Source organism: Fukomys damarensis, unplaced genomic scaffold (genome assembly GCF_012274545.1).
Source record: "Fukomys damarensis isolate Sample0158 unplaced genomic scaffold, DMR_v1.0_HiC HiC_scaffold_33, whole genome shotgun sequence".
Classification (NCBI taxonomy): Eukaryota; Metazoa; Chordata; class Mammalia; order Rodentia; family Bathyergidae; genus Fukomys; species Fukomys damarensis.
Window position 1 is genome coordinate 56,351,720 of NW_022900945.1, and position 12,276 is coordinate 56,363,995.

A 12,276-nucleotide genomic window follows, 5' to 3' on the forward strand; every position below is an offset into this window, starting at 1 on the left:
ACACTCACTCGTCCCATCATCTGGTTCAAAGTGGCCAGTATTGTTCCATGTATTGCCGCTGCTATTGCCATAGTTATCATCGGTATTGGCCGGCTCTGCATAATCAGCTGGGTTAAAAGTTCTGAAAAAAATAAAGCTTAAAAGTACCTCTGACCACTAAGCAGCTTCAGCAAATATTAACTCAAAGAAGACCTAATAGAAATGATCAGCCCCTTTCTGTAATACTCTTTGTTTATCAGTCTATCCAAAATATCATGGCATATGCTTATCCCTGAGAAATAAGCCCTAAGTCTACGTATTTTTTTCTGCTTAAATATACTCTAGGATTCATTTTGATCAAATTTTGGTTAAGGCTATCTATGTGATCATTAGGGAAAACAAATTAAAAGTCCCCAGACTAATGGCACTTACCCCATTCCTTGAGCAGAAAACCTTCCTCCCCGCCTACCAGAGCCTCCTACAGAGAGGAAGAGAAATATTTCAGAAGCTGATGTAAAACCATTTTGCCAGCTGAGAAAGCTTTGGATATTATCTGATGTTCTCTCAGTCCCATGCAGACATCAGTTAATGTAACAGAGTAGGACAATCATTACTACTGACAGGTTGTTCCTTTGCTGCTCAAACTGCTAAGTCTTCAAACAAACACAGTAACATTAGTGATAAAGAACAACTGACATCTACCTGCTCTCCTAGTCTCCATTTCAGGAAACCCTGGTATATGCGAGATACTTTAACAATTTAAGCAGTAACCAGACTCCACATTAACTTTTTTTTTTTTTTTGGTACCAGGGATCAAACTCAGGTCCTTGTGCTTACGAAGCAGTCACCAGAACCACTGAGCGAAGTCCCTGGCCCTACATTAATTTATTTTAAATAAAGGAGACTTAAGAGAACTAACGAGTAACTTGCCCCACCAGGCACAGAAGTGCACACCTGCAATCCCAGTACTCTGAAGCAGGCAAATGACAAATTTTAGCCCAGTCTGGGCAATTTAATGAGACTCTTGACTTAAAAAAAAAAAAAAAAAAAGGCTGGGGGTGTAGCTCATCATGAAGGCCCTGTGTTTAATTCCAAGTACAATGAAAACATACTAAAAATAAAAACAGGCTGGGTATGAAACTCAGCATAAAGGCCCTGGGTTCAATTCCCAGTACCACTAAGACAAAACAACACAAGGGCTAGGGATTTAGCTCAGTGGCACTGTGCATGCCTGGCAAGAGAAAGGTTCTGAGTTCCATTCCCGGTATGGGACACACACACAACCTGCCTATAATATCCATCCGACCACAAACATCACCTCTGCCTCGGCCACGGCCTCTTCTGCCTCTCTCTGTGCCTCTTCCAGAAGGCCCTCCACTCTTGGTGCCATCCAATCCATTTTCCTGACCCCGAACTGAAATACAAATAAACAAAACACACAGCCAGAGCAGGGTCAATAGAATATACACAAATACACATCAGCCACATAACACAGCTGGGGAAACAAAACACTAAAAGACTGTGAGCTGGAAGGACAGGAAGTGAGGGTCACTCATGAGTGGTGAGAAGCTGCTGCTATAACAGACCACTGTGTGTAAACTAACTCTACAAATGACTACAAAGTTAATTCTATGCCAGTCTAGCAACTGCCACTACAAAAGGGTACACACAAAAGATGCTGAGGTCTCATAACAGACTACAGCGAGAAAAGGAAAAGATGATATAATGAGTCCTGGGTCCTGCCTAGCAGGTCCTGACACAGGCCTGGGTTCCAGACATTACTGACCCACAGTTGGTTTTGATAAAGCCCCATGCATACACTCTCGTCCTCGGCTGGCACCTCTGCCCCGTCTGGGTGGCCCACCACGTCGTCGACTATAGTCTCTGTCCCGGTCTCGATTTTCTTTGCCTTCCTCATTGGATTCCGCCTGGCCACCATCCTTCTGTCCCGAAACTCCTTTCTTCTTACCAACCATCTCCCAAGAATGCTGAAGGGCAGTAGAAAAACACATCTAATCAATATGGACTATCACAAGATGAAAGGTGTGATGGCTCATTTATTCTCTCAGCATCTCAACACCCATAATGGGAGTTTTGTTTTGTTTGCAGTACCAGGAATCGAACCCGGAATCTTCACACTGAGATACATTTCTAGCCTTTTTTATTTTCTGAGACAGGGTCCTAAGTTGCCCAGGCTGCGCTCAAATATGGTATCTTCCTGCCTCAACCTCCCAGAAGGCTGGGATTTCAGGCCCGCACCTTCACACCCAGCATCACTGCCTATGTTTAAGACACTCCCATTAGTTTACTTTTCTGTTTAATGAAGATACAGACAAAACCTAAAATCAAGTATTACATCTGTTTGTCAAAATGCAAGGTTTTTTGGCGGGGCAGGAGTGTGAGGAGATGCTTACAAGTAATGGATTACAGAGATCACTTCCCAAAGTTCTCTAGCAAGTTCAGCCACTCCGTGGGTTAGTCAAAGAATCTAGTTACTGGTCTCTTATAAAGTGTGCTTCGTGGGCTGAAACAGCTGGCAGCCCTTGGATTCAGTGACCCCCAACTTTTTAAATCGTTCATATTAACACACACACACACACACACACACACACACACACACACACCCCAATTTCATTTAAAAGACCAAACAGCAAACACTCCCAGCTCTGGAACATACCTTTTTTTTTGGAGACAGGATCTTACACTAAAGCTGGCCATGAACTCATGTAACCCAGGCTGGCCTTAAACTCAACAGCAATCTTCCTGCCTCAGCCTCCCCAATGCTGGGATTACAGGCATGCCATACCCATGCTAGGCAGGACATTTTTTTTTTTAGATAGGCTCCAACTATATAATTCAGGCTGGCCTTCAACTTGCTATGGAACCAGGTTGGCCTTGAAATGGCAGTGATTCTCCTGCCTCTGCCTTCCAAATGCTAGGAGGACAAGCATGTGCCACCATGCCTGGCCCAGGGACACAGCAATTTATAGGAAGCCTTCAGTCTAGGTTTACCTACTATATCTTCCCTTACACTTCAAAAACTGATAAATCCAATTTAACTTTCCCCAGGCAGAATATAGTCAGGCATCTTTTAATGAAAGTAAAACTTCTGAGGAAAATGAGACTATTTCATTATTATGCAAACATCACTGCATTACATACACAAACCTGTATGGTACAACCTAACCAAACATCTTTTATGCAAAAGGTCACTACACAGATACAGATATATACACACACACACACGCACGCACACACAGAGTCTGCTAAAAAAAAAAATGTATACACATTTCAGGAAAAGACAAACAGTACGATGCTTTTTCAACAGATGGTATTACCCTTATATGGGGGAACCTTTTGATATAGTGCGGAAAACCCACATACTGCCGGCCCTTAGAGAAGAAACTGACAATGTATGTGCAGCAATCTCAGTGACCAAGGTCATCCAAGCAGCAGTCTGCCATGATAGTAAGTGTGTGGAAACTCATGGCCAACACTTTGAGCTCCTCTCATAATTGTAGAGGTGAAAGGTAACTCATATTAATCTCATAATGTTTCAATAAATCTAGTATTAAAATATTTCTACAAGTCTTTCTTTTTCTAAAGTGTGTATACACTTCTTTTTTGGTACTCTGTGTATACAGCATTCCAAATTGGAGGGAAAAAATCTATAGTAAAAAAAAATAATAATAAGCTAGTTGCTGGGCATGGTGACACATGCCTGTAATCCTAGCAATACAAATTAAACCTGAGATTTTTACCAGCATTACTTTTACCAAAAAGTAAAATTACAATAAAATCACAAGAGTATGTTCTAGAGTCTACAATAGTTTGTTAAAGTAATAGTCATTTTTTAATATTTTATTCAGACAGGGTCTTGCTATATAGTCCAAACCGGCCTTGAACTCACTACATAGCCCAGGTTGTTGGCCCAGAACTGTTAGCAAACCTCCTGCCTCACCATTCTGAGTGATGGGATTACGTATGCGCCATCATGCCCAACTAGTAATATAGCCATTTTAAAAAATGATTAAATATCCAGGCCAGGCACAGTGGTGCCCGCCTGTAATCACAGCAATCGGGAGGCTGAGACAGGAGGATTGCTGCAAATTTGAGGCCAACCTGGGCTACACAATGAGTTCAAAACCAATCCGAACTATACAGCCAGACCCTATCTCAATAAATAAATAATCCATCTAGAGCTTACAATCCCTTGCTTTCCTATCTTCAACCCAAGTTTGTTCCATATTACAAGTTAGGCGTCATTTGATGCTCACATAGCTTCAATTTATAAAATAAATAATTCTTTCACTAAATCTGCACCAGAAACTCTGGAAACTAGACTAAAAACAGCTTTTAGAATTTATACAAGTCTGTCTCAAAACTTGGGAAGTTCCAGAAACCTGTTAGCTTTCTCCTTCCCCTACATATACAATAGCGGCTGGCAACTGGGTGGGTTCCATAAGGACAAAGAATTATAATCTCCCTTAATCAGTTTTCGGATACGATCTCACCCACCTAAACACAGCCAATGTTCCTGGCAGCTGACTTTGTTTCCCACTGATTTAACTGGTAACTGGGTTAATAATCTGTGGCTGAAGCCTGTATTCTCTCACTTTTTTTCTTTCCTACTACAGGTCAGACTTACCACTAAACAGAAGATTCCAGAAAGAGACAAAATATGACTTGTGCCTCCAAAACAAACTTTTTAAAAAAGAAGAGAAGTCTTACCTCTCCCACAACAACACAATTCTTGAGACGATTATTCTGGGATAACACAATGAACCAAGGCACTGTCTGTGACTGCTCCAGGCAGTGCACATTCTAATAAGCCAATAATGCAAAATGCAAATCTAGAAGTATACTTTTGAAGGAAATAATCCACAAATTTCAGTTAAGTTTCCCACCATGATTTCCCACTGTCTAAAGAAACTGACAAGGCCCCAGCATTTAGCTGAAGTGATGTTTACTGCAACATCAGAAGGTTCTAAGGATGAACTAACTCTATCCCAACCAAAGATCCCCAGTATAAGACAACGAAACTTGAAAATGATTTCAAAGCAATATACTGTTTCCACTCAAGAAAAACAATATACTCGGGACGGGGATTTAGCTCAGGGGTTCGGTGGCCTGCCTTGCAAGTGCAAGGACCCGAGTTCAATCCCCGGTACCAAAAAAAAAGAAAAACAATATTCTCACCAAGCATAGTGGCACATGCCTGTAATCTCAGCACTTTGGAAGGCTAAAGCAGTAAGATCTCAAGTTAAGAGCCCAGCCTGGGCAGCTCAGAAGGACCCAGTCTCAAAATTGAAAATAGCTCATTGTGAATGACCTGAGTTTAAATCATCAGTACTATAAAAAATATGTTTTTTAATTTTCTAGTAGGCACTGTAGGACCATCACAAAGGTTAGCAAGGCAAAGCCAAAGGTAACTGTTCTTAACAGAATTACAAAGCTGGGGGCCAGGGATTTAGCTCAGTAGTTGCACTGCCTGCCTTGTAAGCACAAGGACCTGAATTTATAATCCTTGGTACCCAAAAAAAAAAAAAAAAAAAAAAAAAATCAATTACAAGTTGGCAGAAAGACAAGACAAAACACACAGGCACAAAATTCTCATTAAGCAGAAGAGGGAAGTTAAAGCAACGTGTCCAAATTCCAGGGCCACCAGTCCTCTAAGGTATCATCTATCAGCCCTGGACTATGTCTGGGCTGTGAAACTTGTTTCTTTGCTGCCTTGAGAATTAAGTTCAAGCAATGAAAGAGTATTATGTGATGTAAAGGTGACATTGATGGAGCTGTCCTAAAAATATGTGTTCCTTTGTTCGACAGCAATAAAGATTAGCAGAAGTCTCCCATGATTGGTAACCAATTATTACCACTAATTCAGACTAATCTAAGCCTTAAAAAACAGCCACTAGCTCCCAGCACCATAGTGGCTGAACCAGGAGGATCACTGTGAGTTTGAGGCCAGCCTGGAATCCACAGTGAGTTCAGGGCCAGCATGAACTACATAGAAAGACTGTCTCAGAAAAAACAAAAATAAATAAATATAATAGCCTAGAATGAGTAATTTATTCTAGACCAATCAGAAGACTAGCTTCACTTGCTCTCTCCTATGACTGTTGTCCTCAAGAAGAGGACATATTATACATTAAATAAAATTCAGAGTCTACAATTTTTAGAAACCTATAGCAAACCATTTCCAAGAAAGCTCCCTAAAGAAAAAGACACATTAGTTTTGGGGAGGGTACTGTTTTTTTGGACAGGGTCTTGCTGCGTAGCTTAGGCTTTTAGTTCACTATGTAGCCCAGACTGGCCCTGAACTCAAAATTCTTCTGCCTCAGCCTCCCAAATGCTGTGATTACAGACGTGTGCGAACACATTCAACAAGGGTTTAAAAAGATTTACCCCACTTGGTATTTTTAGAATTCCTAGCCTCCCAACCCAGGATGCCAATGCCGAAAACACTTTGTCAGCACTCTACCGTGTCTGGGTTTCCTTCCAGCAGAACATTGATTGCTCTGTTGACATCTCCATTGCAGTCATGCAAAGCAATCACACATTCATCCTGGTTCTTGCCTGTGATATCAATCAACTGAAAGAGAGAAATCAGCAACTGTCATGAACAAGCCTGGAACCCACGCAAAAGGAAACTAGGTAAAGGGAAGAGATACCAACTAAATTTGGTACACAAGGCCTGGGTTTGAACTCCAGAATATTCCACTTACCCCCCCCACAGAAAACACCCCCAAAGTCATTCAATAAAGAAAATATAATTATGCTTACTACTGTCATCTTTTCCCTACATTACCCCAAATTAGTGGTATTACGCACTTGTTTCACCTTCTCTTCAAAGTCAGCATCATTATGGTCCGAAATCATCTGTGCAAGTCGAATTTGTTCCGCAGTGGCCTAGAACATGAGAGATCAAGAAAGCATAATCAAGAAGCAAATAACAGGGATCTAAACAGTCAATCCCTGCCCTACCCTCCACCCTTGTTTCTTTTTCCTTGTTACAAATGACCAAGCAGAATAGGGCATGATGGCGCACACCGGTCATCCCATGTAACTCAGGAGGGTGAGGCAGGAGGATTGAAAGTTCAAAGCCAGCCTGGGCAACTTAGTGATACCCTGTCTCAAAACAAAATAAAAAGGGGGCCGGGGATTTAGCTCAGTGGTGCCGCCACCTGTCTCCCAAGTGCAAGGACCTGAGTTCGATCCCCAGTACGAAACAAACAAACAAAACAAAATAAAAAGGCTGGGGATGTAGCTCAAAAGCAGAGTGCTTTCCTAGCATGTGCAAGGACCTGGGCCCTATCCCCAATAACGCAAAATAAAAACAACAAAAAAGACCAAAAATTAAGTACTTTTTAAGATGCATAAATCAGCAAAATGACAAAAATCGAGTAAAGCCATAACTATTTCACTATAATCCCAAAAAAGCAGGGAACTGCCATCAATTGTCATGCCACAAGGGCTTCCATCCAACCCTTTGCTTCTTTGAAATATCTTGCCCTTGCCGGGTGTGGTGGCACACGCCTGTAATCCCAGCACTCAGAAGGATGAGGAAGGAGGATCGCCAGGAGTTCAAGACCAGCCTGGGCTAAGTAGTGAGTTCCAGGTCAGTCTCAACTATATAGTGAGATCCTGTCTCAAAAAAAAAAAAAAAAAATCATCTTGCCCTTACTTGACATTAATGTATTTGCAAAGTCATATGTAAATCTGGTTCCTATTTCTTCAATAACAAATGCTAACTTCTTATTGTAAGTATCATAAGACTTAGCCCAAGATAGACAAGAAATCTTCTGCCTGAGTAGATGTTAAGATACCAAGAATTTTACTGTCCCAACTATGATTAAATACTAAACTACTAGAAATTCGCTTAGAAATACAGATGAAAGAAAAATGCGTAAGAGGAAAATCCTAGTCTTGTGTATTCAACATATCGGACCATGGCCAAATCTAAGTAATATATTCACATTAGGTACCAACTAAAACAGGTTATGGAAAAAGAGATCACATCTAAACCAAACTTAATACTCAAGAGGTTAATTTGTTCCTCAAGATAAAAAAACTGAGCAATGCTCTAGGGTGTCTCATTTGTTAATTCAGAAGAAACAATGAAATCCCAGTTTCTCATGGGGAAGAAAAATTCAGAGAAGGCCTCAAAGAAAGCTGAAAGGAAATAGGAGCACACACACCCCAAATTTGGAAAGGAAAACGTGTCAAGGATAAAAGTTGGCTAGAGAAATATCAAGGTAAGAGATCTAAAAAATAACAGCCCAGGTGACAGAAGGAAACATGTTAAAGACACAAAGCACAAGATGCAAAATGAAGCACTTGACCTCAATATAGTCTTAAACAACCAAAAAGTAAGCATGCTGTATCACAGCGGGACACTGACATTTATCAGGCCTAAGTAAAGAGCCACAGACTACTCAACAAGAAAGGAACCTAAATCAATAATCCAAAGCATAGAATGATGCTATACTGCATGGAGACCACAGTCAGCCAGCAAAACTACCCATACCCTTTGGATTCTTTACCTGTGGTCGCTGCTTGTGCTGTGTCTGATTTTGGTTTTGAGGTTGTTCCCAGTTTCCCCGGGCTCGGTTGGTGCCCACCGATGTCATCATTTACAGTATATACAAATAACAGTATTTACAAGGTAGAATACTGAAGATTTAAAAGAAAAAAAAAAGTTTAGGTGTTAAATGTGGGTAAAACCTTTTTAACTTCTTTCATCAGCACATTCACCAACATTTGATTTCTTCAAAGGAACAAACCAAGATTTGCTTACTCTTGAGACATGTCTTTTGATAAATTCTTTAAGGAACATTCATTTTTGTACAAGAAATGCATAGCGCTGGGATGCAGCTCAGTGATAGTACTTACTCTTTGCACGCACAAAGCCTGGACTTGCTCCCCAGCATTGCAAAAAATATATATAAATATATGAAGTACATGTAAGTGATGACCTTTTGTAAAAAGTCAGGGGCAGTTTGGTTACTAGCCCCCTTTAAGCAGGCTTTACAATATTTAACTATCTTGATGGTAACCAAAACAATGTTAATAACAAAAGCCTTCTATATAGGTGAAAGTATCTGAAGTCCCCATGACAAAACAAAAGATAGGCAACAAAGCCTGAAAATAAAAGCCTTCAAGGAAGGAGATTAATCTATACTCCAAAGTAGAAACAATTTAAGATACTATAGAGGCTAAATATGTGCTCAGTGATAGACTGTTTCCCTGTCAAGATTTCTATCCCCAGTGCCACAAAAAATAAAATATTCAGTCTACCTAAAAAATAGCCTTATCTGCCTCAGAACTGTTTTTTATATGTTGCATATGACCTCCATTACTTATGAAAGGGCATATGAGTCTAGCCTCTTTTCTCCTTCAAGTTTCATCTCTTACCATGCTACAGGTTTTCCTGCAACTATAGCCTTCCACTCTGTATGGTGCCCAAGTGACTGTCCAGAGTCCCAACTCCCTCATGGAAATTCTGATACAATGCTTTTACAGCTGCTCCTGTTGGGTCTTATGCACACTTTCAAATAACCAGAACTGCAATTATCTCCACCACTCACCTTAATGTACAGGGAATCCCAACTTTGTCCCAAACCAAACGCACCTATCACAAAATTTTATTTGGGTTTCTAGAAAATCATTTTAAATTTGAGACATTAATGCCATGCAAGACAAATTTAGTCTTTAAAGGGACAACAAACAGGGCCTTCCAGAACATATTTTTTAAGATTTCTAGGGCCAGGGATTGAGCTCAGTGACACCGCACCTGCCTCACAAGTGCAAGTTCCATCCTGGTACTGCCAAAAAAAAAAGAAAGGACAAAAAAAGATTTCTACTGAGCAAAGATCCTACTAAATTCAAGGGTCCCTTCATTCATACTTTGTTTTATAATGCAATCTCAGCTGCTGCATTTAGTAAACAAAGAACACATTCACATGACAAGACTGCACAAAAAAAAAGATTATGGACTACCCTGGTGGCGCATGCCTGTGATTCCAGTACTATGGAGGCCAAGACTGGAGGATCACTGAGTGTGAGGCCAGCCTGGGCTACAAAGGGAGTTCAAGGCCAGCCTAAACCACAAAGAGAGACCCTGTCTCAAAAGGGGGGGGGTGTTTTGCACTTATTTCCAAAAGGAACAGATTCATACTTTTGTGCTCCTTGTTTTTCTCATTAATAAAAATAGATGGGATACTTCTAGGCTATACAAAAGACATAGCTGAATTCTCAAAGAGGAGGGCTTCAAAAGATACGTGGATTAACTATTAGGAAAATGAATTTCACCTGTTTCTTTATGTTAAAGCAAGCTGACTTCCCTGTGGGTAAATTCTTCACCAAGGTGTCAAAAGGTTGCAAGGGTCTTTTGTCATTTGAGGTGGTCTTAAGAAGTTCACACTCCCTATCACCAAGAAAGATTTTTTAAGGCAGCTTCAGGGCTAATTTTTAACCATTACCTCTTCCCGCTACTTATATGTACACAAAAAAAGTGTGTTCCAAGCTACTATAAGACTATTTGCTACACAGTAGTCCATTTTCCCAGACTGGTATTATGATCGTTTCAACATTTTACAAAAAATAAGTACTTCATTGTTTAACCATGGGCCCCTGAATCCAAATGGAGAGGTGAGGAGGAAAAAAAAAAAAAAATCAAGACTAGAGGAAACTATTATGTTTTAAAATTGACTCAAAAATGACATTTTTAATGCAGAGTAATCATTTCCAACCCACCCCTGTAACTTCACAAATACTGGCTGCTTTTTACTCCATTTCTAAAGTCAACTCACAATTAGTTATTTTATAAACATAAGGTACACATATTTTATCTGTCAGATATAAATATTTTAGAAAGTTATCTTGAAAGACAAGGAAAGAAAAAAAATTCTACTGATTATGCTTGCCATCAACTAACAACTCTCTCCACCTAGGCTGTAACACTGAGCAACAGGTCAAAAGTAGGTGATCGGGGATGGATCATTCACGGGCAAAGAATCAGTAGCTTTTTAGTAGCAAGTTGGGACAAATATCCAGAGCTATCACAGTGGGAGAGAAGAATCTTGTTACTTTCTTATAAAACTGAAATATTTAAGGGACGTGGAGTGAGACTATTGACCAAGGGAATAATGCAGGCGGCAAATAAAACTTTCAACACAGGAGTGCCCTTGATTGTATTTTGAAAACCAGCTACTTAAAAAATAGCCAGAGAAATTTTACTGAAAAAAATTAACAACAAGTATTTATTGAGTATCTACTATGTGTCCAATACTTCAGAAATTACAAAAGCATTGTGGCTTGGTTGCTGCCCTCAGGGAGCTTACAATCTAACTGGTAACACAATTCAGAAATTCTGAAGCTGGACTGGGATAGGTAAGGCCTGCTACCTTTAACAGAGCAACTATTTCCCTAGATGCTTTGTTGAAATGACCTCAGTGTCCCTTTCCCCACCACCCTTAACCTATTAAGGGTACTTTCCAGTTAGGACACATTTAGCAAGGAGGGGGCGTTAAAAATAAAAAACACAACAGTACATTTTTAGGCCTTTCATCACTAGTTTACATGCCAGCAATACTTCCCATTCACAAAGGAAACAATCAGTCCAATCTTAAAGGACAATGGTTTAGGATCTCAAAGCACTTTTATCAATTGATACATAGCCAAAATGTTTCAGTTCTCCAATAGTGGTTGCCACTGATCCCCACCACCTCCCAGGAAATCATATAACCCCAAAACAGGACACAGGGAGTGGAAGGTGTATGGGGAGAGACAAAAAAAGAGATTTCTCTATTTAATAACCTCGGTGAGTCAAAGGCAAAAACGTTAACAATAACAAAAATGCCTGTTACTGTGTTTTTCTTTCCATAACATCTCAGACCAGAAGTGGCTACGTTTCAAGAATCGTGGAAAAGCAGTCTGCTGTTTATGACACCAGTTTGCAAAGCAATGTAAGGGGCTCAGTCGACAAGGTGAAGGGTCTGAAGAAATATAGAATTTCCCATTATGAGAAGAGTGAACAAATACCCCAGTGATTTAGTGACGTCCCTTAGGCATAATACAACCCGGTGGGGGGGCCCTCCACGTCCAGCTTCCCAAATAACATAATTGTTTGGGGTACCCAAAACTACAGTACAGACAACAGGAAGCTAGACACACAACAAAAATGTATTCCGTGAGAGCTGGGTCGGCAGGAAAGAAGGGTAATAAGAGAAGCTGACAAAGAGGATGGAAAAGAAGGGAACGCAAGCCCACGCGTGGAGGAGGGGAGCCTCAAAC

At 40.4% G+C, this 12,276-nt stretch overlaps 1 protein-coding gene across 15 annotated transcripts in view; it reads right to left on the bottom strand.

Moving 5' to 3' along the window:
- The window catches only part of Ubap2l (ubiquitin associated protein 2 like), a 42,427-nt gene extending 33,772 nt beyond the window's left edge, over positions 1–8,655 (bottom strand). For 9 of the 15 annotated variants that reach the window (XM_033758163.1, XM_033758162.1, XM_033758159.1 and 6 more), the window contains exons 1-7: positions 8,526–8,655; positions 6,814–6,891; positions 6,464–6,574; positions 1,766–1,967; positions 1,298–1,393; positions 412–457; positions 9–121 (exon numbers count right to left, since the gene is read on the bottom strand). In XM_033758163.1, the coding sequence (XP_033614054.1) occupies positions 9–121; positions 412–457; positions 1,298–1,393; positions 1,766–1,967; positions 6,464–6,574; positions 6,814–6,891; positions 8,526–8,615 (736 nt within the window). In that variant the 5' untranslated portion in view covers positions 8,616–8,655. The remainder of the gene's footprint in view (positions 1–8; positions 122–411; positions 458–1,297; positions 1,394–1,765; positions 1,968–6,463; positions 6,575–6,813; positions 6,892–8,525) is intronic. The other 6 variants (XM_033758164.1, XM_033758161.1, XM_010643940.1 and 3 more) reach the window with 1 other exon arrangement.
- Positions 8,656–12,276: the final 3,621 nt, after the last annotated feature.